At 43.3% G+C, this 23983-nt stretch overlaps 1 protein-coding gene across 5 annotated transcripts in view; it reads left to right on the forward strand.

Annotated features, from left to right (window-relative positions):
• The first annotated feature begins 5040 nt into the window (after window positions 1-5040).
• Window positions 5041-23983, forward strand: part of sdk2b (sidekick cell adhesion molecule 2b) — a 468332-nt gene continuing 449389 nt past the window's right edge. For all 5 annotated transcript variants that reach the window (XM_078163249.1, XM_033611150.2, XM_078163251.1 and 2 more), the window contains exon 1: window positions 5041-5883. In XM_078163249.1, coding sequence (XP_078019375.1) covers window positions 5796-5883 — 88 coding nt within the window. In that variant the 5' untranslated portion in view covers window positions 5041-5795. The remainder of the gene's footprint in view (window positions 5884-23983) is intronic.

A 23983-nucleotide genomic window follows, 5' to 3' on the forward strand; every position in this document is an offset into this window, starting at 1 on the left:
TCTGTGTCCAGAAACTTGACATAGCCTGGCGTTGCAGTCAAAAACTTCATGTGCTCCTCCGTCTAGCAACACCTGTCCCTGATTGACTGGTTCTTACCTATAGTGACAGACACCCATGACAGTGCAGTGACCCCTACAGGACAAGTTGGAATCCCTCACATACATTTTACACCAGGGATAGCTCCTATAGTTTCTGTGCCGGTAATTTTGATGCATCAAAAATGCTAGCAAAGCAGAACAGTACATAAAATAAGCATAGCAGAAACATCAGAAAGGTCTTTAAAGGTTTCAGATATGGCTGAAAATGATAGTTGCAATAAACATTTTTACCAATTTCACATAACTGCACAATTGAAATCAGCTGCCGGATGTTTACCTTTGGACATCACTGTGATTCAGTCTACAGACAATGAGTGGGATTCTGCTTTTGTGGACCTACAGAATGCTTGTTTTCTTTTTTATATATATATATATATATATATATATATATATATATATATATATATATATATTCAAATGAGCTTTAGTCTATTGTAGGGTTCTCAGTTCAGAAACAGAAAATGTGTCCATATACTCAGAACATTCCCCTGGGTGTCATCTAGAACAGTGGTTCTCAACTGGTGGGTTGGGACGCAAAAGTGGGTCGCTGGGTCATTTTGACTGGGTCGCAGATTCACAAATCATTTGTGAAATATTTTAACTTTTTTCCTCAAAAGTTTACAACTTAAAAAAAAAAAAAAAAAAAAAAAAATAGAATGACCTTTTTCTTAAAGTTTTACATTTTTCATCTCAAAATGATTTTTTCTCAATATTTTGACTTTACTACAAATTTTTTTGATTTTTCCTTGAAATCTTACTTTTTTCCTCAAAATTTTATGATTTCTTTCTCAAAATTTTGACGTTTTTCTAAAAATTCTTGACTTTTTCTTAAATATTTTACAACTTTTTTTTTTGCAAAATATTGCAATTTTGTTCATGTAATCTTACAACTTTTTTTCTAGAAATATTTTCTAGAAATTCTCTAAATGTTAGTCTGTATAGTCAATGCAAAGATGATGAATAGACATGAGTATGTGCCAAAAGACTATTGTATTTCATGAAAAAAGTCATAAAATTTCAAGGAAGTGTCTGTTAAATAGATTTGAGTGGATAGTCAAAATTTGGGTCACGACTTAATGACTGAGGAAAAATGGTGGGTCCTGAGGATAGACCAGTTGAGAACCAATGATCTAGAAAATCTTTCACAATTCATTGTCTATTGCAGATTTTATATTTATTGGCATCACAAGTTTGAGTATTAGAGCTCCAGTTTAGGGATTTTGGAGAGAGTTGTTTCTGTTGACTGTCTCAGACCTCAGGAATAGCATGTATGCCTTTTCAAAATGGGCACAGTTCACCTTTAAAGTTAAAGAACTAAAAGTTGTAAATAAGTTGGCACAATCCTTTAATGGGGAAGTGCATGTGTTGTCTCCAATTACTTCCAGATTTCTTTGCCCTCCTGTCTGTCTCCTCCACTGTGCCAAAAATGGCATCCAAAGGTCTGGTTTAAGGTGTTGAATATGGACGCCCAGGGCAAATGTCAGAATAACTTGAAATAATTGCAGTCTGACGCAGATACCTCTGAATCATCATTACCAGTCGTGTGGTTAATTCTAGGGCCAGATAAAAAGAGCAACTCTGACTGAGGCGAGCACAGCTTGCAATAAGCTGCTTTAGCACCTGTGATCACGACTAGCCATTGCTCAACAACACAAGAGGACTAACACCTGGCGGCGTTGGCGTCTGTGGGGAGGTGGGGGGGGGGGGGGGGGGGCACACAAACAAACAGCATTGCCACTTGTGTGCAGAAAGCACTGGTTCTAAAATACTGTGTCCAGGGATTTTCTAAATTACCCTCTTACTGAGTTCAGTCACAGTAAGTACTTTGAAAAATCATAATCGTGTCCCTGAGCAGCCCTGGGGGTGGCCAAGGAAGCACTCCGTCTTGGTTTTCCTGATGTTAACTCTCCTGTTATTAACTTTTGTGCAAGGTATCACATTTTTGGATGAGAGGGAGAGAGCCAACAGGAGCCTGGAAATCATGCTGAGAAACAACAGAAGCTATTACCATGGTGCATTATTTCCCCGCTGCCCTGTGGTGGCTTCGATGGGACTCGCCATTCGCAAAAAAACATTACAAACATTAAGCACTCCTGCTTTCTCCTGGCAAGGCACTGTCATTTTCAAGACAGGAACATTTGCTCTGTCATGCTCTCTCATTCTCTCCCTCAGCCAAGACTTTACTGATACTGTCATTTTGGAAACAGCATTTGCTCAGTCACTCTCTATCACCCCCCTCCTCTTCCTCCTCCTCTTTCTCTCTGCTCTGCTCTTCCTCCGTCTGTCCTCCGCTCATTCATTTCTCACCCTCTCCTTCTCCTTGTCCTCCTTCCTCTCCAGCACAGACAAGATAACATGCAGCAGCTTCAGTCCTGGCTGTGTAAAGACTTCGCACAGCCATTCGTGTCTTTTTCTGTTCATTTCATGCACCTCAAGCAGCGAGGGGAATTACACTCAACAGCCTCGACTAAAAAAATGAAAGAAGAAAAGAACAATACTACCATGCTTAGAAGCACAGGCGTAGATTTTAGGGAGGTGTCTCCCCTTCAATATTTAGCACATGTGCATTTGTCCCCCCTCAATAAAAACATGAAAGTAGCAAAAGACTTTTATTTTGACGACATCAGATAGATTTCTATCATAAAATTGATGCAGAAAAGGCACAAATTGGTGGAGCTGCCTCCTCCTGCAAGTCTGAGATTTAAATAATCAATCAGAGACTCCTCAGCTGACTGAGACTGCTTCGAGTCAAACAATCTTTTTATTTTTCAGCCACTTAGTGTGCAGTGTACCTCTGGGAACGTTTTGGTTCCCATATTTTGCTGTGACTGAGCACTCCTTACTTTCACGCTGCTCCTAGGTACAGGCAGCTGTGCACACAGAGGCAGCTGCCTGCAGGTAGAGAGGCTTTGCCCTGTAAGTCTCAGTGTATTTCGCATGCACTCATTCCTGTACTGCCTTACAAAAACAATTATGATCGGAGACTGAGAACGAGATCCCGTACTACATCTGAGCAATAACTTCTTTTACAGATTTCAAACATGCATATAAACACAAGAAGAAGACATACTTTTCTAATCCCTGAGGGGAAATTCATTTTTCCTCTCTGCTGTCATAAACACACAGGCCCGAAATACACACACATGCACAAACAGGACCAATACATGCATTAAATGGAGAGATGTCAGAGCGAGGGGGCTGCCTTGGACAGGCGCCCTGAGCAGTTGGGGGTTCAGTGCCTTGCTCAAGGGGGAAACTGGCACAACTCCAGCTACCAGTCCAGTACTTGGTCCATATGAGGACTTGAGCTGATGACCCTCAGGTTCCCATGCGAAGTCCCTATGGGCTGAGCTAACAACACAGAGTCCACACATGCTGTGTTTCTGTTGTATAAATTTGCAGTGGCAGCCTGGAGACTGTCTTTCACATACCGCTGGGGTTCGTGCTAGCTGGATTCGAACAGCTGCAGGTGCTGACTGAGGGTCTGTGTCCGAAGCCGCCGTCTGCAGTCCTGCGGGAGAATCATATCTGAGCAGCAGAGATTAAAACAGAAGGACAGTGGGGTGCCCTAGCTAATTATTGTCTCATTTGTGGTCTGATAAACAGTAAATCCATTGAATACAGTGCCCCATAGCATTAATTTACTGGTGCTAAAAAAACACACAGAGGAAACAGTGACGTGTGAATTATATTAATGTTGTTTTTAGCTGGCTAATGTAGCTAATGTTGGCTGGCTTTCTAGCACGGATGAACTGCTAGCTCGCAAACGTAGCAAAATACTGTGCTACTGTTCCTTGTATAGTGGCAGCTGCACACACACAGGCAACTTCATGGATGAAGAGAGGTTGTGCTCTGTAAGGCTCCGTAAGGCTCACAGCAACTTCAAACCATTTGGCCTCAGGCTTTTGTTGTTGCATATTAGCATAGTTAGCTTGTTAACCATATTATGTAAGTGTCACTAACAACCCGAACCCTATTAAAACTCCGAAACTTGAAATGAGAAACAAAGGAACGAATACGATACGATTTATTTTATTGTTTGTCTCAGACTCAGGAGCTGCACAGGTATCGCTTCCTTACAGTAATAGTCCAGAAGAAATGAAAAGCATACCCCATTCAAAAAAAAAACAAAACAAAGCATAAAAACACATACTACACATAACAGTATTGCATATAACACCAGCACACAACCCCTTAGCATTAAGCGACGTTATTTAAAATCTTAATCGAGGTTGGCACAAATTAATTTTTTTAACGATTCTGTCCAGGGGTAAAATTCAAGAGAGCATAAAGCAGCAGCAACAGAGTCTGGGTCTGTAGTTGAATATTTGTATTGAAACACCAAATTTGATTCAACTGGCATTCTGAGTTGGGTACAGACCTACAAATCGGTGCATAAATATTCACCAGCATGCAGTATATTAAGTGTTTGCAGCTCAAAATGTACTGGGGGAGGACCCCAAACTGCCCATTCCATATGTGCCCCCCCAGTATTGAAACCAAACGTACGCCCCTGCTCAGAGGGCCGCTGCACTAACTCGCAGTCGCTGAATATATTAAAATGCAGCCAAAATATAAATCCCTGTAATGATGCAATGGAGGATAAAAAAATACTATAAGGTCAATAAACTCAGACACATTGTATATCTCCATAGAAATATTACAATGACTTCTCCTCAGGCGCACCACTCCACTCCAAACCCTGGCAACACAAGCAGAGCACGTGTTCCCTTAAATCATTTTAACAAAGGGCTATATTCATTCCACCTTTGTGTGGTGTGGAAAGCAATAAAATCCTCTCCTGGAAGCCCCTCTGTGCTTGGCTTGTAGTGTGACGGAGGAGTGCGTTTTTGCGCCTGGCCGCATGGTGGCAACCTGCGCTGTGCCGCGCTACTGCCAGCACCATCACATCCAAACGTTTCCTCATAAAGAACCCGGGACTCGTCCTCATCCGACGCACACCACCGGCAGCCGGGCTCTCCTCCGCGGCAGGCTCCGACCATGACAGCGTGACTGCGTGCAAGTTTCTCCCCCCGCTGGCCTCATTCTCTGCTCTCCGAGCTGCTCAACTTCTTCTCAGTGCTCCTGTCAAACTGAATTGCCGACCTTGACAGCGCGCCGTGGGCAGGATTCCGAGGAAAAAGTCGGTCCGCTGCTTTTTTTGGGGGGAAAACTAACCACTCGGGTCGCGGACTGCGAGGGTGAAGTTTAAAAAGAGAAGCAGGGAAGGAAGCAAACAGCATCTCTAAGAGGTGAGAAGTGTGGATGAGAAAGTATGAGGTGCAGCCTGCCTTCTTACAGGTGCAGCGAGGAATGGACTGTATTTGGACTTAACCTGGATTCATCTGACTGAGTTGCATCCAGTACTTCAAAGAAACCAACACAGGCTGCTTCACAGGAGAATATCTCGCCATCCTTACTCTATCTGTGGAACTAGAGCAGATTGAAACTGTACAACACACACTGTGTTTGACTGAATTTCTCCGGTGGCGACAGGCTGCAGCAGCAGCAGCAGCGGCTTTTGCGCTCCCAACATCGGTGCGCTCTGCCCGGCTCAACTGGCGCCAGCGTCCCCCTCATCCACAGAGACCCGACAGCAGGCGGGCAACAGCAGCACCACGCCGGTAACTCGGACACAGTAGCACTCTTCCAGCTCACCGGGGCACTTGTTGTCCAGTCTGGCCAGTGTTGGGACAATGTTTGAGGACTCCTGGAGCAGATCGATGTGGCGCGCCACATGGATTTTATTTTTTTCCTTACTCATCCACTCCACGCAAGCTCAAGGTAAGAGGGGACACGGTGCCTATTAGTCATCACACACACACACACACACACACACACACACACACACACAGGGCCCATTAGTGTCTGTAGCTGCCCCTGCTGTGCTGGATGTGGTTTCCGTCCTGGTGTTATCGGATCTGTGGTGTGTTCAGCAACGCTTCGCCTTTTGCACGTAGCCTCTAATTTCCTCATTAGGCTCCACATCACTGTGACACTCTGGCGATGTTAATTGCAGGCTAGTGACACACATTGGCAAAACCCTGGCTGCTGTTATTCCTTTGATTAAACATGTCAGTGGGACTTTTCCCTCCCACGTGCTCCCCTAACCCTGAACTTCACCTAAAGTTCACATTGAGTGTGTGCAGCAGATCTAATGTGATAAACGTGGGCCAGTGTGTGTGATGCGGTGTTTGCTCTCCAGCTGTGTTGATGTTTAGCGAGCTGGATATTTCAGTTTGAACATATGCAATGAATATGTCATTAGAAGCACAGCTGCTTGGAAAAAAAATGGTAATCTGATTAATAAGCACTAATTAATTAATCAAGCCTCTCCCTCTGAAATTAAACTTCGCGCGGCCGTAAATAAACAGATACATATTGATATGCGGCGATTAATGCCAGCGCGTGCACGCCCGTAAAGCATTAAATGTTGAAAATTAATTGGTTCTCTGAGAATTATGCAGCCTGTTTCCCCAGAGCAGGAGGGGAGCAACAGCCAAGTGTGGCAGTTTGCAGGCACTGGAATCAGTAGCTGTGATTTTTTTTTTTTTTTTCTTCTTTTTATTATTTATTTATTTATTTATTTTCCATGAGTAGTTTGCTTTAGTTGGAGCACAACTGGTATTCTCAGCGCGATAATCCCACAAGATCCCTGTAATATTCCTGTGGAGACTTGAGTGTATCTCTGGTGCACAGCAGAGAGTCTACTGTCACCCCAGGCCTTCTTTTTTTATTTCACCCAACCATGGTGTCCCTGAAGAGTGTTAGATTTTATTAGATATTTGCACAGTAGACTATTTGTTCAAAGCAATAATATCATTATTGACAGTTTGTTTTTGTGAGCCGGTTACTTTGGGGAACAGACGACTAGTGAGCTCATTCACTTTGAGTTTTTACTGTACATGTAGACCAGCATGGGGTCTGGGGTCTTAATTGCTACCACAGTCCATATAACAAAGGCATGGTGATGTAGACCAAAGTTTGCACTCTCCCTGTGATCTTACAGCCTTTATCACAGAGAGTTGCAAAGTAGACACTTGCACGACAACACGAATGAAAGAAAAAAGAGCCACTCTTGCTCTTTGCTTTCCTCTGCTGCACACTCTCCACTGGGGTAATTGGGATTCAGGTATCACTGCCACTGTAAGGAGGGAGTATTACCTCTCAAGATAGACTCTAAGCCCTCGGTGGCGCTCACTCAATAACACAATGTAGAGAAGATGAAAGAAAAAAAAAAAAAATCCAAAACAAACAAGGCAGATATCCATCATTCATGAGGGCATATCCTAGTGCCTGACATTTACAAGAGATTGATAACTGGTGTGTCCTGGGGATTAAGAGTCTTGACATCGTTGCTTCCTCTCTCTGTGTAACTGTATCTCTCCCTTCTGTCTGTATCTGATCCTGCATGCCTGTTCCCGCCGTTCTCTCTCTTTCCCCTCTTGATGCTTATTTAACCAAGTAAGTTAAATAAGAACACATTATTTACAGTGGTGGCCTGGGGAGACGGCCTCGACTGCCACTCTCTCTTGGCTCAGTCTTTCCAGCAGTGGCCCTCAGATTTCATTACATAGTTGCTCCGTGGGTCAAAAAATGTAGGATTTAATTGGACTCTAATTGCATCCCGAACGGACACTCAGGCTGTTCAGGAGTGCGGCTCATTGAAAGTGACCCCAGTGTGGGCTGCTCTCTTTCCATGCAATGATTAAAGAACATGATGAGGCGAGTAGTATGCCTCTGGATGGACATGTCAGCCACTGCTTGCCACATTTTAATGACCAGTCTACTGGAACGGCTTTTTAACGACAGGAGAACGGCCTTCGTCGGACCAAAGTGCTATGAAGTCTCGCTTTAAGGCTTGCTGAGCGGCGACAGATTATCTTCAGTTCTCGTGTTTTGTATATTGTCATTCATCATCACTGTGAGCAGCAAGGGGGGAGAAGAAAGCAGCAGTGTTAATAAATATACTTCAGTATGGGAATGATGGCTAATTTACACTTGGTCTGTCAGTTTTGATGTGTTTATCTAAAATGGTTCTGCATTTCAAACGAAGGCCTTGCAGCACTTGCGCCCTATTTTTGGTTGCTGACATACAGTACGCGCACTCGTCTTCATATCATGCAAAAAAAAAAAAAAAAACAAAAGAAAAGAAAAGAAACAGGCCGTCCTCCCAGCTCCGACTTCACCCTGGAAATTTTGTTTAAAGTGACAGTTATAGGAGCTGTCTGGTCTGTCCCACTGTTCACTTCCATTCATTTACTGAGGTCACGCCGAGACAATGCTGGGCTCGCCTGCTGGTTTTTGTCATTTCTAACACGTCTATTTTGGAGCTCGGAGCAGCGGGGGAGGACTCTATTGGAATGTCATGTTTGGCATACATACTTCTGCATCACTCAACGTCTGCAGATTAGCCTGACTGGCTACAGCTCGACTTTAGGAGCTTTAGAGGGAGCTGAGGACTTCATTCTGTCAGAGGCGTGGCACTCAGATTAACATCCATAAGGATGGCTATGACAGAATGTGGTGTGGGGGAGCTGCCGGGACGCTGCTGGCAGAGGGAATTTCATGCTGTTGTTTGGCAAGGATGCACAGCGTGTTTGGAGCGGCAGTCTGTTTTTAGCTTACAGTATTGGACCTTGACACAGTAATAGAAGTCAAGGATGTCATCTCCATTTTAAATCTGTTAGAAGATTGGATTGAAATTGTGTGGCTGGAATGAAATGTTTGGGAGCACCTCTTGACTGCTTCAGAAGGAAGTAAAATTGGATGCATTCTTATCACAGGCGACAAAAGTAGGGCACATAATCATAGACGTGTGGTGGAAAATTTCAGCGAGCTAGTCGATGGCTTTTAGATGAAGAGGTGGAAGCTGCAGCTGCATGTGGAAATATTATCTGATTCCAGTACTTTTATCTATTGTTTCCTTTACATGGCTCTTCTGCACTGAACGGTCAGACACTTGTGCCATCAAGATGTTGTGTTTGAGTGTGGGTTGTGTTTGTGTATACTTGAGAGCCTTAGAAGCCAATCTCCAATCCCATGGTGGTACAACACAGATAGCAGACACCCAGAGTACTGTTTTTAGATGAAGGGAGGCCTAAAATCAAGATTATTGATCAAAGCCACTTTTGGTCTTTGATATGAGTCACTCTTTTATGAAGCAGCAGGTACAAGTGTTCTTTTTAGGATTATTTGAAAGTGACATGATGGATTTGGCTAAAGCTGAAGTGAGCCACAGAAAAAGAAAGCGATTGAGACTGTAGTGTGAGTGATATGTGGAGACAGTGGGGTTGAGAGAATGTCTCCAGACTACAAATGCCCTGATTTGTCACTCATCTTAATTGACAGACTGGGGATCTCGGTTTCCTTGTAGCAGCTGGGCCCTGTGAAATGATTTGCAAAAAATAAAAAAAAAGAGGAAAAAGATGAGACTGTCCTAGATCCCTGCAGCCAGCACTTTGGCAAAAGGTCACAACATATCGCTTTTAGTATTCAGGGCTGGCGAGAAAACTCATGGTCAGAGTCCAGCGATAGATTTCTCAGAGGGATGTCTGGAGTTTCACTGTGCTACATTCAAAAAAACAAAACTTCCCACCCAAGGTCTGTGGTAGTGGCAAGTCCGAGAGAGAGAGAGAGAGAGAGAGAGAGAGAGAGAGAGAGAGAGGCGTAACTGAGAGACCTTTTGTTTTTTCCTCTTTAGAAAGCACTTCCAGAGCTCTTGCAAGTGGGGCTGTTTTCATTGATCCTGGCCCCATTTTCCAGTTCCAGTCAATCGAAGAAGTCAAGAGTGTTTCTAAGTGGGACTCTGTCAGTGTTCTTAAATTTCTACAAACGTGCTCTGAAATCTAGAATTAGAGGGAGAGCTAATGGCTACACATTAAAATCTGAGTGTCCGTTTGCACTCAGATGAGAATAGTCACACTGCAGCTATTGGAGTATTCACACTAATCCCTATGATGCATCATTAAGGATCCCACTTTGTGCTGTGATTGGCTTGTACTTGTCTCGTTGGCATGTTGAGGTCTGAAGTGGTTAGGATTAGGGCAAGGAAGTCATGGCTAGGACTAGTACTCACCACTCACAAATGTCCCGCCAGAAAGTCAGGTGACACAGTATAAAGAGCGACAGAGTCCACAGAGGGAGTAAGATCTGGTAGGTGCATGGGTCAGACACAGGAAACTGGGGTTTGAGTCCCACATAAGCCAATATTGGCTTGTTTTTTTTCTTTTAGATTTTCAGTTTTTAGTATGCATAAAGCTGCTGAATGCACACTATATACATCAGCTTCAGCCAAATACTTGAATACACGAGTCTGTGTTAATTAAAGGCCAGTTTAGTCCAAAGATTCGCGACAAGACAGATTGAAACAGGCAACTCAGGGCTCGACGCTAACTTTTTTCCCCAAGGAGCACATGTGCTCCTAAATTGAAAAAGTAAGGAGCGCACAAAGAACTTTAGGAGCACAAAGTAAATTGGGGTGGGGGTGAGAGACATCCCTCAATTGGGACCCACGGTACAATACCAGTGAAAGTATCATGGTTCTGAGTAGTATCACGATACCACAGCGAAAATGAGGCAGATGTGCCTTTTGTCATTTATAAAAAGATAAATCACTTTTCTATAATACATCAATGATATTTCAATGGAATAAATTACTTATTGACTTATTCATACTTCAAAAACAGCATCAATGAGTGATTAACATAGGGGGGATCAAAATAAAATAAATAAATAAAATAAAAATCAACCAGCCACCCTCCTCCCCTGACAGTCCCTTCATAAGTAAAGAACAGTCCCTAAAGTTTCTCCTCTGATACGCCACATACTGTGTGCCCCCATGGCTCAGCTGTTCAGGTACTTTTGGGCAGTCATGACAACAAGTTATTCACCTGGAGCCGGACTTCTTCGCCGGTAAGCCGTTATAATGCGCCGCCGTATTTGACAGGAATACGTATTCCTGTCCGTGTCTGTGACCCCCGTTCAACCCACAACCGGTGGGATTCGCCGTTACTGTTTATCGCCACACTGCTGACATTTTACTCTGTCCGTCACCGCACGCTGTTTGATTGCGTTATCAAAACACACCGCTATTATTCGGCCTTGCTTTTCACTTATTCCACCGAATACCAAATGTGTTTTGTTTTTTTTGTTTTTTTTTTGCAATATTCGGCCGAATATATTCGGTGCTTCCCTAAATAGGAGCCTTCCCCCACTCCCCACTCCCCTCACCGCTGCTCTCCTCACTATACTGGCTGCTGCGCTGTGCCAGTGCACAGATGTCTCAGAGTGGTGGTGCATTTGCAAAAATGTTTTGAAGGAGCAGCAGCGGCGGCAATGAATGTAGCGGAAACACTGGACTTATATTCATTGTGCCGACAGTGGCTTGGAAAACCGCCCATAACCGTGTCACACAGGGAAGAGGGAAGAGGGAAGGCGGCTGGGGTTCCTCCAACATTTGCTGTGAGATTATCATATTTTTTTATTGACAAAAATATAGGCTGCTTCGGCTGATTTTTTTTATGCGCACATGTACCCCTAAATATTTTTTACAGTTCGCACACACCTATTTTTAGTCGCAAATGCGAGTGAAACGCTCGCACTGTCGAGCCCTGCAACTGCTTTCAATGCGTCATTCTACAACGTTCTAAAAACCTGCCGGTTCACACCAATGCAACTAGATGAGACTGTGTATCATCTCTATGCAACAACTCTGTACTTCTGTTCTGATTTCCAGCCTTTCAGGCTTATTTGTGGCTGAATATAATTTGTAGCTTCTTAAAATATAAATGAGGATAGCGATAGTGAGATACTGGCTCAGCATCAGATGGACTGTATTCATAATAAATACGCCACAGTCATAAAGATAACCATTGTCCCATTCAGCCATCACTTCTTACTGCTGCTGCTCTTTATAGCATGTCACCTGACTGTTTGGCAGCACATTTACGAGTTTTTTCTTGCACATTTACCACTTAAATCTCAGAGATTATCTGAGATTGGCTAGTACCAGCCCCTGCACGACCTCTTTGCCCTTATCCCAACCTCATCCAACCTTGATGCGTCAATGTTACAAGCACTAGCTAATCACAGCATGCAGGAGTATCCATAATACTTTGAGTGTCAGGATTTAATGTTTTGTGAAACTGTATTGATTCTCTAAAACACTGTTTAAATTTTTAATAAGTAATTTAAATGCAAAGATTTATCAGCCACTTGACTTCCACTCCAGAGTAACAACCATAGACTGGATTAAAAAATGGATGTAGCCAACATTTTGTCACCCGTTGGTTTGTTGGCTCACTTTTTGAAGCCTCGAGGTCTGCATTTTGCATCTGCATCCCTCTGTCCTTATGACCCTTGCAGCGGATAAGGAAAAACGGACAGACGGACAGACGTGCAATAGATGTCGTACAGAACAGATCAGCATAATAAATTAACAGTAATCCGCATGACACAATGAGAGAGAGAGAGAGAGAGAGAGAGAGAGAGAGAGAGATGCAGGTAATGACAGTAGCTTACAACAACGTTATTGAAAGTAATAATATTATAGTTATAGTTCTGGCTACTCTGGTACAATATGTTGAAAGTATGTATTAATATCTGGCAGAATACATGTGTGACAATAGTTGTGTTTATTTCTGCTGTGAAGTTGGGCATTTTAACATGGGAGTCTATGGGGGCTGACTCGCTCTTGGAGCCAGCCTCAAGTGGACATTACAGGAACTGCAGTTTTTGGCACTTGCATGTTGCCTTCATTTTTCAGCCCTGGAGGTTACAGTCCCTATTTGTTCACATATATATTGCTAGCGTAAACACAAAAAACATGGATCTATGAACCAGGCAGGTCATAAAGGGTCATATGGCAATATTTAATTGTAATCCCTGTATCATGATTCGTATCGCATTGCCAGATTCTTGCCAATATAGAGAACTACTCCTCTGCATAGACTATAGGACTTATCACACTGGACAGTGGCATCATTATGTAATCGAGAGAAGGAAAAGGTGGAAGATGTTGACATGCTGACAGACCTTCAGTGACATTCTTCTATAGATACACAAATATACATACACATGAACACAGATTCCTTTTATATGCTCTTTAACCACACTGCTGCTGTATCGTGTCTATTTAGTCTGGCTGTGGCCAAAGGTGAAACCTATGAATGAGTCTCAAAGACCCATAAGTAACCTTCTAACCTATTGATGGCCATAAACACAGATTAGCACTTTTCACACCCCCTCTCCTGGTGTTACAGTCCTGCCTCCCACAGTACAGTAATAGGAATGTATACCTACAATCATCAGTACACTCTGCTTGTTAGTACTATAGGTAGATTCTATTATTATTCTGACAGCTGTGTTGAAAGACCCCCGGAAAACCACCAGAAAAGAACTTTAAGTGTGCACTACTGTGCATGGATGGCAGCATCATTTCTATTTGCATAAAAGACTCCTTTGTTCATTATTAATACGCATATATGTGACAAGACAGTGTCAGCATTGTATCTTTAGAGCCTCAGCCACTTCTGTCGGGGCCCGCTGTGTCCCCATTTTCACTGTGTGAAAACGCCTGTTTTTGTGCAGCCATGTAAATGTGTGAGGAGGGAAGGGTGGGAAGTATAGCTAGAGACATGTGAATATGTGTCAAGCATCTTTGTCTGGAGCTTTGTCAGGGTTTAATCTACGCTGTAACATCCTGCCAAAGTCAGTCTGATTTCCCTGCATTTAGTATGCTGCTTGACATTATCCAAGTCATCTGATTATATTGGATAATCCCTCATATTTAAGGTACCAGAAAACCACCTTGTTAAAATGCCTGTAGAAATTCAGGCGGGATAAACGCTACCTGCTTTGAACTCACTGCAAATGTAAACAGGCAAATACACAAACTTTCAGACCTAGAGTTGTCTTCACTTGGTCCAAATCAGGTACTAATTGTGTTACAAAGTTGTATAATTGCCTAGAGTTGGTTCGTGTTCTCACTGCAGCATTTACAAGCGGACCAGATCAAATGCCTTGTGTGAGAAAGCTGCTCTTGATTGGTCAGAATTTCCATGTGGGAAAAATCCAGGAAGTAAAGCAAACGTTGAAGAAGAGTACACTTGCAAGATAAATGTGACACTTTCTAATGTCACAATGGAGAGACAACTACGCAGGTTGATTTTAGCGCTGCTCATCGTGGACTATATTGCTGTCATTGTTCATTTTAGTCAAACCATACAGTTTGAAAACGAGGCGCGGCTCCAACTAGAAAACAATGTTTTGATGCATTGGATGTGCTGAATGTGCATATTAAGGCAGTACAGGAGGAGGTGCACATTAATAATCCTCCAGGACTGTAATATGCTCATGTTTAACCCAAACAATGTGTCATGTGACTGCATTTGGTTCAGATCCAGGTCGGAACACGTTCTCACCACAAACGAACTGCCCCAGAGGTCGTTTGTAACCAGACAGAGACCACCTCTTCAAGAACGCCTTGGTCCAGTTGTTTTGGTGCACACCTGAGTGTGATTGCTGTGTTCACACCTGCCCAAACGAACCGCACTTAAGGGGCAAACGAACTTTAGTTTGATTGAACCAAACCAAACAGGGCACGTGTGAAAGCACCTTGACTTAAGCCCTGCGTCTTGGGGTGCCACTCACATTTGAACGTAACCCAGTTCCTGTACCCAGTTGTACAGTTTTATCGATACTTTACACTTTCTGTTGTAACAAAATGTGATATTTGAAGAAGCTGCAGGGTGACGTAGTCTTGCTTTCTCCCTCTGTCTGTCTGCTTGTACTCGTTTGTGTGTGTGTGTGTGTGTGTGTGTGTGTGCGTGTGTGTGTGCTTGTCTCTCTTGTTCTCTGTTTAGACACAACTGATAATTATGTGGAATAATTATGTAATTTCAAAAACACAATCAAAAACAGCAGTGATACCAGGCTACTGTAAAAACATCAATTAAAAGCCAATTCCCAATTAACCGCAGAGTCTCCTTCACTAGACGGGTGTGGCTACAAATTTTGACAAATAAATACAAGTCTCAACTAGATGTGGGGTCTGGTTGACGCTGTGCAGGGCTTCATGGTGCTTGTGCTTCTGCCTCTGTCTGAACCTGGTGTTCTCACCTAGATGGCTCCCAGGTGCCAAAATTTGGCTCCAACTGATATAATCAATACTCAGCTGTACTGACATAATTTGGTCTGTACCCTGAAGAGTACCAAATTCAGTACCCACCCCTACTGCATCTAAACGGTAGCCCTCTCCTTCATTTGTATGAGGCCATTTTAGTGAGTGTCAAAAAAACTCAGGGTTATCCAGCAAAAAAAGTTGTCCCCACCTTGATAACTGTCTAGTTGTAATTTCTTGTATATAATAAACCGCTAGGAAGCCTTTAAATTCATGGCTCTGTTTTTCAAACTGGACATCCTGGATTGTATTTATACCTCAGAGATACCTGAAGCAACATGCTCTACCAAACCCCCACCAATACAGACAAGCATGAAAGGCTTACAAACATTCCCTTTAATTAATTCAAAAGTTAACGTTAAAGATATGAATGCCCCCTGGTTGGACTTTGGATTTTGTGGCTCCAACATCAAACCTGCTTTTAAGTTCATAGCAAACATCAATGCACATTATTACTCTTGTCATGTTTGAAAGCGACAGTGCAGCATTTTATTTGCTCAGCCTAAAGTGAATTACGTGAGTGATTGTCCATGGGATGTGAAAATGCCCCTGGATGCTCCCTACCTTTGTTTTGCTTCATATCTTATCACCTTTTTCAGTTTCTCTAGAGATTGCATATCTGTGAAACTCAAAAATCCTGAAATACTTTAATGTAGCAGGCAAACATAAGGTCAGACTAACTTGGGCGAGATGACATAAAACAATAGTGCCACCAGGAACGTCTCGCTCCTCAGAGGGTACTTCGAGGTGACAATGGCGCGGCATAATCAACGCCATTTCACAGCTATCTGTTCAGTGACCGCATTTGCCTCCAAATTCCTTCATTGGCATGCCAGCCACTTTTCATTTCTCTCTCTCATCTCATTGAGCACATTCTAAGAACTTTAATCCAAAAAATTTCAGCCAGTCCTGCTCTTTCAAACTCCAGTTATGTAACCCCCCCCCCCAAAAAATGACTATTGGATTGAAAAGAGAAAGATTTAGGATCTTTTTTCTCTGTTCTAAGCACCATGCTGCACAGACACTTTGACCAGAACAAGAACTGTTGGGCTGAGGCGAAGATGTAGCAGCCTTATTCACAAATAGTCTCTTTATAAGCCCTTGCCATCTTGCCCGCTGTCTGGAACATGGCACAAAGGAGTCTGGTTAGTATTTGCCAGGGCTGTCCCATTTGTCTCTGCATGGTTATTAATTGAGGTTGTGTTCACACTACTGGATGGACTGGGAAAAGAGGCCACCCCAGCCAGCTGGGAGTTCCCACCATACCCTCAGATGGACAGGAGGTCAGTGTAAAACGACCTGTTGGACTCAAAACAATTACGAGTTCCTGCCAATAAAAACAGACTTGTCTTCCTTCTGGCTTTTGTAGTGGCGGCTTGATTATCATTGTTCAGCCATTTATCCTAACTGGGGCTCTGACTGAAGTGGATTATACTGTTGATTGTCTTTTTTTTCTCTGACATAGTCTGAAACAACTCCTTTGATCATTATGCTATGCACTAAGGCAAGCCGGATTACTAGCAGAGGAATTATTGCTCTATCTGTAGCTTGTGTTTATGAATGCATATTTCCATGTACAGTAGGTCTTGTGTTTACAGAGGTGGTTTGAAGAATGTGTTTGTAAAGGCTCAGCTGTGCGCCTTCATGTACAGGTGGTAGTATTTTACCTTTGATGAACAGTAAGGAGAACACTGATAGCTTACATGTGTATTGTACTTGGCTTTTCAGCGAGCGCACTACAGCGTTGTTCTTTTGAAGCTGCTGCTGCTTTCAATCTGCTATGTGTGAGTCGCGACAATAAAGCTTTGACCTGAACAAGGTTTCCGCGCTGAGAATGGATTGAAGGATTTACAGTAGGGCATTCCATCTTGTTTTAATATGGCTGCGGTGAAAGCGTATCCCGTGTTTCCATATCTGCTGAGCCAAGCCAACCCACGGTTCTGCACTCCCAAATTAGCACCTGGAGGCCTCCCGCACTTTAACACTACTCACATCAGATTCTGCTGCACAGTGCCGAGTTGTGAGCGTGATTCGCTCCTGCACATGTCCTTCAAAGTGAGGGCCCAAAATGACCCCTAAAAAATAATAAGGCAGAGGTACGGATGTGATTATGGACTTGAACTTTTCTCTCGCTCTTTAAGAGGGCCATTATGCATGCGGGGACAGGCAGAGGGGAGACGGAGTCAAGGCTTGTTTACCAGCATCATCCCTCATCCGGCTAGATGGAAATGAGCGTGGACCTTTAGAGTGACACTAGCTTCAGGAGGCCCCCAAACCTGACTCACTCATGCGGATCCTTGTGTGTTTATAATAGAAATGCACTCAGATTGGCTGGGGGCTTGGGAAACCACCTCTGAACCCTATAATTGCTGTTCCCTGGGGGAGGTGTTGGTGTGAGTGTGTGTATGTGTGTGTGTGCATGCGGGTGTGCAGGTGGACTTTGAATTTGTATGCATATTTAAGTGGGTGTGTGCTTGTCGATGTGCATCTGTCCATGGATGTAGATTTTGCAGGGGGTAGATGCAGGGAACACATCCCCCCTTAAACATTCATCAGAATACGGTAAGTTTAAGGCATAGTTTGAATATTTTTAAGTGGGGTTGTATGGGGTACTTATCCATTGCCAGTGTATTACTTCAAGTAGATGGCAATCGGAATGACCCCAGTTTGGTAAAGAAGTTTGGAGTCTTACACTGAAGCCGAGTAATGACCTGCTGTGGAAGGGCATCAGCAAGAAATTTATACAAGTGAGTGCTATGTTGAGAGTATTTTCATGGCTTTACCTTTATGTCAGACAGCCCGTTTCAACAGGGAACAGCATAGTTCCTCATCTGTGCTCTAGTCAAAGCCACCAGACTCCTTTGAGAAAAACAGTAATTTAACATCACTGAACCTCTCCAAACTGGAGATGTGCCGACTGACCTCTAATGTTTGTAATATACAGTCTATGGATAAGTGCCACATCAAACCCCCTCAAACCTCCAGTCGAGGGATGAAGGCGGTCATCCCAATGTTGAAACAAAGCCCTTGCGCCTGTGTACAAGTGGCCAGTCCAAGCCCATAGGCCAGTAAGCAGTCCTTCAGCTATCATCGTGTCCCTGCCGCACACAGAGCTCCCCTGGGGTTTTAACAATCTCCTTGCAGTGCAGGATGAACAAAAAGACGAATCCCTGGGACTCTAGTTCAAGGAGTTCACGATGGGGCATTAAATTAAATGGCCAGAGTCATATATTTTGTGAATGAAAATGGATTCAAACTGCTCCTCTTTTCTGCATAGTTTGATACCACTGGCTTGACTCTCTCTTGAAGAAGCAGGATGACAAGCAAATCAATTTAATGGCTTAGATAGGGGATGGTAGAGGGCCTGATCGATTCTGACAATCACGCCATCTTTAACAGACATCTCATCAAAGGCCCATTCCCTTTTTTGCCATCCCATTACCCATCTATCCAGCACTTGGATCCACTCCCTATTTACCCATCCCATGCAGGAATAATGGGGCCTTCACCCCCAGTTGGATTAATCAGCCATAACCATATGCTACCGTGTGCAATTATGCTGCAATTTTGACCAAGGGAAACAGCTGTTGCCATTTGAAAGGGTGGAATAAGATTGTAATTGCCTTAACTTTGATTTGTGGGGTGCTTTGATTTGATGAGGGAACATATTTTTATGCTTTACATAATAATAACTCGGAATGAAGAGAACTATTAGAACATGAGACTTTTTCTGCTTCCAGCTTCCAGATGCATTCAGAGGATAACCTAGCTGTTAGGAGGTATTACTGACACATTATGGAAGGAATGAGTATGTTTATTCATTTGGGTTTGAATGGGCGTTTTTTTCGGAGGCTATGTTTTAGATTCAGTCGTCTAATGGCATTTGAATGTATTTATGCAAGGCGGCGCCTTAACATTTTGATACATGAGGCTTTCTCTCTAATCCCCCAGGTAAGGCAGTCGCATCAAATGTGATGTCTGCAAAATCCTTTACACCGCAGCCACCTATACTTCTTATCTGCCAGCTTTCGTGTTTACACACTCTTGTTATCAATTGGCTGCATTTGATGACAAAACCTACCTACTGTCCAAAGGACAGGGTCTGTGATGTGTTCGTGATCATGCACAGGGATCCAGGAATAATACTCTATGAGAGTCACTCTGCAAGACATTTTGTCCCAGACTGTTGTAATGTTGACATGGATGTCCACAAATGACAACAGATCTCAGGTGGTGTATGCTGAGCATTATGTAAGACTAGCCCAGATGTAAAGATCTGTGACTGTTGAAAATGAATGTGATATTCAAATTAGGGATGTCAGTTTCATCTAATTTTGCTTTCAATAGCCCGACAGCCATTAACCAGAAACTAACCACTTAATTTAAAAGAAAAGAAAAGGAAAAAAAGCAAAATACAAATAGGAGTACAAGAAATACAAAAGCCCTTGACATTTAGTCTGCTGCTCAATTGACTCAGTTAGCTTTAGTGCTGCATTTTAAGTGCTACCCATTTAAGGATGGTCAAATTTTAATGTGTTGCCTTTTATTTTATTTTTGTTGGCTTTGATGACAGCCAGCCAGCCAGCTGTGTTAACATGCAAAAACATATAACCCACCACCCGCCATCTGGTCTCCACTGGTTAGCTAACGTTAGCTTTGGCCGCTCTGCACTGCATGCCACCTAGGTTGAGTGTGAGCTAGCTAGCTGCGCCACTCATTTGGTGATTACTGATGGTCTTCCGTGAGTAAGCAGCTTCAATTTGAGCCACAAAACCCCTTTAGTTAACTCTGTTAGCACCACTAGCTGTGCTGACAGTGCTAACAGTTAGCAGCTAACTGTGCCAACAGAACTTAAAGTGGTAATAATGGCAACTTAACAATGCTAAAGGGGGTTGCACAGCTCAAAATTGAGCCACTTACTGACTGGGGCAACCCTGGGGGATGGCTGGAGGGAGGGCACAATATTTCCACAGCAACACTGTTGGGCTAGGACGGTGTTAGTAGCGGCAGTTGCCAAATGTGCACAGTGTTGTAAACTGAAGAACAGCAAACTTAATGATTTGTGTAACCGGTCAAAAATATTATTCCCGGCTAACTGATTAATATTGTTGACATCCTTAATTCAAATAATTAAATATCCAAAGAAAATGACTTATGTAAGTCTTTTGGCTCACTCCGTACCCCAGGTTTCCTGTTGCTCTCTGGATACCACTCATCACCAGGTGTTCCAACCTCAAATGCATCTTATGCGGCTACAATAAGATCAAACAGCTCACAATAAGTTCTTGATGCGTCTCCTAACAGCTTGAACTAGAAAACCCACTGTGATAGGCATGAGCACGGATTCTGTGTCGTCTGGAGGGTTGTTGTCTCAGATCTTAAAAAATATTGTCTGGAACAGGCGAATCATGAAAAAAAAAAAGTTGTGTAGTCTACACCAGGGTTTAGATGCACCATTTGTTGGACTCTGTTAAGACGTTGACAAATGGATTTTCTTCAAATCCCAGCAGATAAAAGATAAACAGCAGATAGATTGAAGATGGAGAGAAATAAAGGGCAGGACGATGATAGTTGAAGTGGAAGCACACGAAGCATTAAATGAAATGCAGTATGACAGTTAAGTTGGAACAGGAATGTTAGCCATAATGGAAGAGACTGGTCATCAGAGTCCGATATGTTGAATACTGTGAGGAGAATTCTAGGTGGATCTCTCTATTTTCCAGTTCCATTTTTGCACTTGTCAGGGGAGTTGACAGCACACGAGGCGCTGTTTGAATTTTTCATATGACTGGCAATTACTGGCTTTCTTTTTGGAGCTTTTAAAGCAGGATATGCTAAATGATACATCCCTTTCTCTGCAGTTGGTAGACATTCTGTGTCTTTGTATAATTAGCCAAAGAATGAACTTTGCACTGATTGAGACCTACAAACGTGAGAATGTAATAATGAGATGTCTTTTTAGTGCATCAACTGCATGAGGCCAATATTTCCTCCTCTTTTAACAATACAATAAATGACTGCTCCCTGGCGCTGCTTTGAAAACTACACTCATTTAAATTTCTGAAACATGTTCTTATTTTCCCTTTTTTTGTTTTATTTGGTCCTTGTTTGACGCTCAAGGGCCAGTCTCAAGAGATTTAAAGCGTGGTTCCCTCAATAGAAAAATCCGTCTCGCATCTTTCAAAAAGAGAATGTTCTCTGCTGGTATTTGCACATTGATCATGGACGCCTATGATATTGCTTTTGAAGAGTCCCTTTTGACTCCAGCCAAACACCATGTAAACACCAAGCACTGTTCAATTGATTTTTTCTTTTTGTTAGCAGATGTACTTCACAAACGTCTACTTATGCATGAGAGCGACACAGGGAGGGAGTGTTGAAGAAGGAAAAGACAGAGGGTGATGTTAGCATAGCCAATTAACTGGAGGCTAATCAAAGGCTTCATTTGAAACTTTTGGAAGTTTGAGACATCTTTATCACTTGAAGATTGAGAGGCTTCAAATTAATTCTTAGCCAGCTGCTCATCCTTCACCACATCCAGATACGCTATTGTTATCTGCTTAGACACCTAGGATCTGATATCACCCGCTTATTGATATACACACTTCATCTATGACTCTGAAACCCCTTTCAAACATGCACTGCAAACCTGAAATTATTTCGACGTTACCTTGGGGGGCTGTCTGTGAGAACACAAATGTCCGGATCAGTTGGATTGGACATTAAACAGACTTTACCCTGCCAGCTCCCTAGTACAAAGTCTGTGTAATGTCCGACTGAGCCCGTGTGTAAATAGAGCAGGTAATTGTCAGTAGAATTCACAGTGGGCAGGAGGGCCTGTTAAAGACATTTCTATCATGTGGCTCGTGCCAAACTGGATGAAAACAAACATCCAAGAATGAAGATGAAAGGTCTCCAATCAGACATTTTTGTTGCTATCGAGATTCAGGGCTGAAGTCGAGATTCATCAGACAAAGTCGGCAAGAGACCATATTGTTCATGACCAAATTACAAACCAGCTACTGACCACAGAGTAATCCATGTCATATCCTGCCTCATGCACACTCTACCTAGGTGCAACCCCACGCCTAAACCAAAGGGGGTATTTCCAGTAGGTGAGGATGCTTCTGACATGGTCAATCTCCTGTTGTGTGCTGTGATGTGTGAATAGAGGAGATAATTGTCCAGAGAATTCACAGTGAGCAAGTGAGCATGTTCATGATGTTTCTATTGTGCAGGTCACTGGAAATAACAAACATCTGATAATGAAGACAAAGTATCATTTACAAAAAAAAACCTGCAACTAAAATGTCTAACTCGAGAGATGACAAGATTCAGGAAACGTTTGTCGGTAAAGGCCAACACTGAAAGCATTAGACGGATTCAAGGAACTGCAAGAGACCTTGTTGCTTACGCCAGGGCCACACCGCCCATGGAAGCGCCAACAATAGCCTCGAAGCGCCGAGAAGTGAAGCCAGTTTCCTTTCGGCGCCCATGTTAACCGATTGTGTCAACCACACCGGCTGCGCAGCGCAGCTCCACCGCCGGCCCTGCAGCAATCATTTCGGCATCTGGTCTGTTTTCTGCGCGAGCCGTGAGCGAATGTGTCAAGCCGGGCAGTTACCCATGATGGAAAAACAACAGCTGGGAGCAGAATCGCTTGTCGACCGGTGCGGAGAAATGCGCCTCTGATGTGAACGGAGGTGCTCCGGCTCACGCGAGAATTTCGGTGTACTGCGCTTCGCAGGCAGTGTGACCCTGGCGTTAGGATAAATTTCCGACAGCCTGCCTCCTGCACGTTCTACCCAGGCACCATCCTTTGCCCGAACCAATACACTGTATGGTTTAGGCGAAGGGTGAGAATGCTTCTGACATGAACAATCTCCTGTCGTGGGCGTGTTGATGAAAATTCGATCAAGTTGTTTGCGTGAAACCGAAGAAAACAGACATCCCAGGGTGAAGAAGAAGTTTCATTCATACTAAGATGCCAACGAAAATGTCTTAATGGAAAGGTGATGGGATTTGAGAACTTTCGGTGAGGGCCAAAGCCAACATCATCAGACTAATTCAAGGAATGGCAAGGGACAATATTTTTTAATGGCCAAATTACGAACCCCCTATGTAACTGCAGCTTAATCTGTGTTGTGTCCTGCCTCCTGCATGCTCTACCAAGTTGTCACCTCTCACCTAAACCAAAGGGGCTATTTCCGGAAGTTGAGAATGCTTCTGACACAGTCTCCTGTTGTTGAAAGATAAAGTACAGACAATGCCCAGACCCGATTCTCCAGCCATTGTGCCAAGTTCATAGTTGAAAACGGCTTGAGAGATGTAGGACTATTGTCCACATTGGGAAAAAGGCACAACTCCTCTTCACACTTTACACTTGAGCAGTTACCCAAATGTAGATTTGTTAGATTAACATCTTGATTATCCTTTGCTTGGATGCACTTCACACATGACCAAGTCACTTAACACTCTCAACAGTCTACTTAATGGGAATGACCCGATGATAATGGAAGGTGACAGAGTGAGATGGATGTTTGGACGCAGGGCTCTGACCTGTGGCATTACTCCCGCTTGACCTTAACTTGAGCACATTAATAGGTAGCCTCGCACGTGTTCATGGATGCGACACTTACGAACACAAACATGTGCACCTTCACATTTCTGTCCCCTTATGTATATTAGACATACAAAGATAAT

This window comes from Epinephelus lanceolatus, chromosome 21 (assembly GCF_041903045.1).
Source record: "Epinephelus lanceolatus isolate andai-2023 chromosome 21, ASM4190304v1, whole genome shotgun sequence".
Taxonomy (NCBI): Eukaryota; Metazoa; Chordata; class Actinopteri; order Perciformes; family Serranidae; genus Epinephelus; species Epinephelus lanceolatus.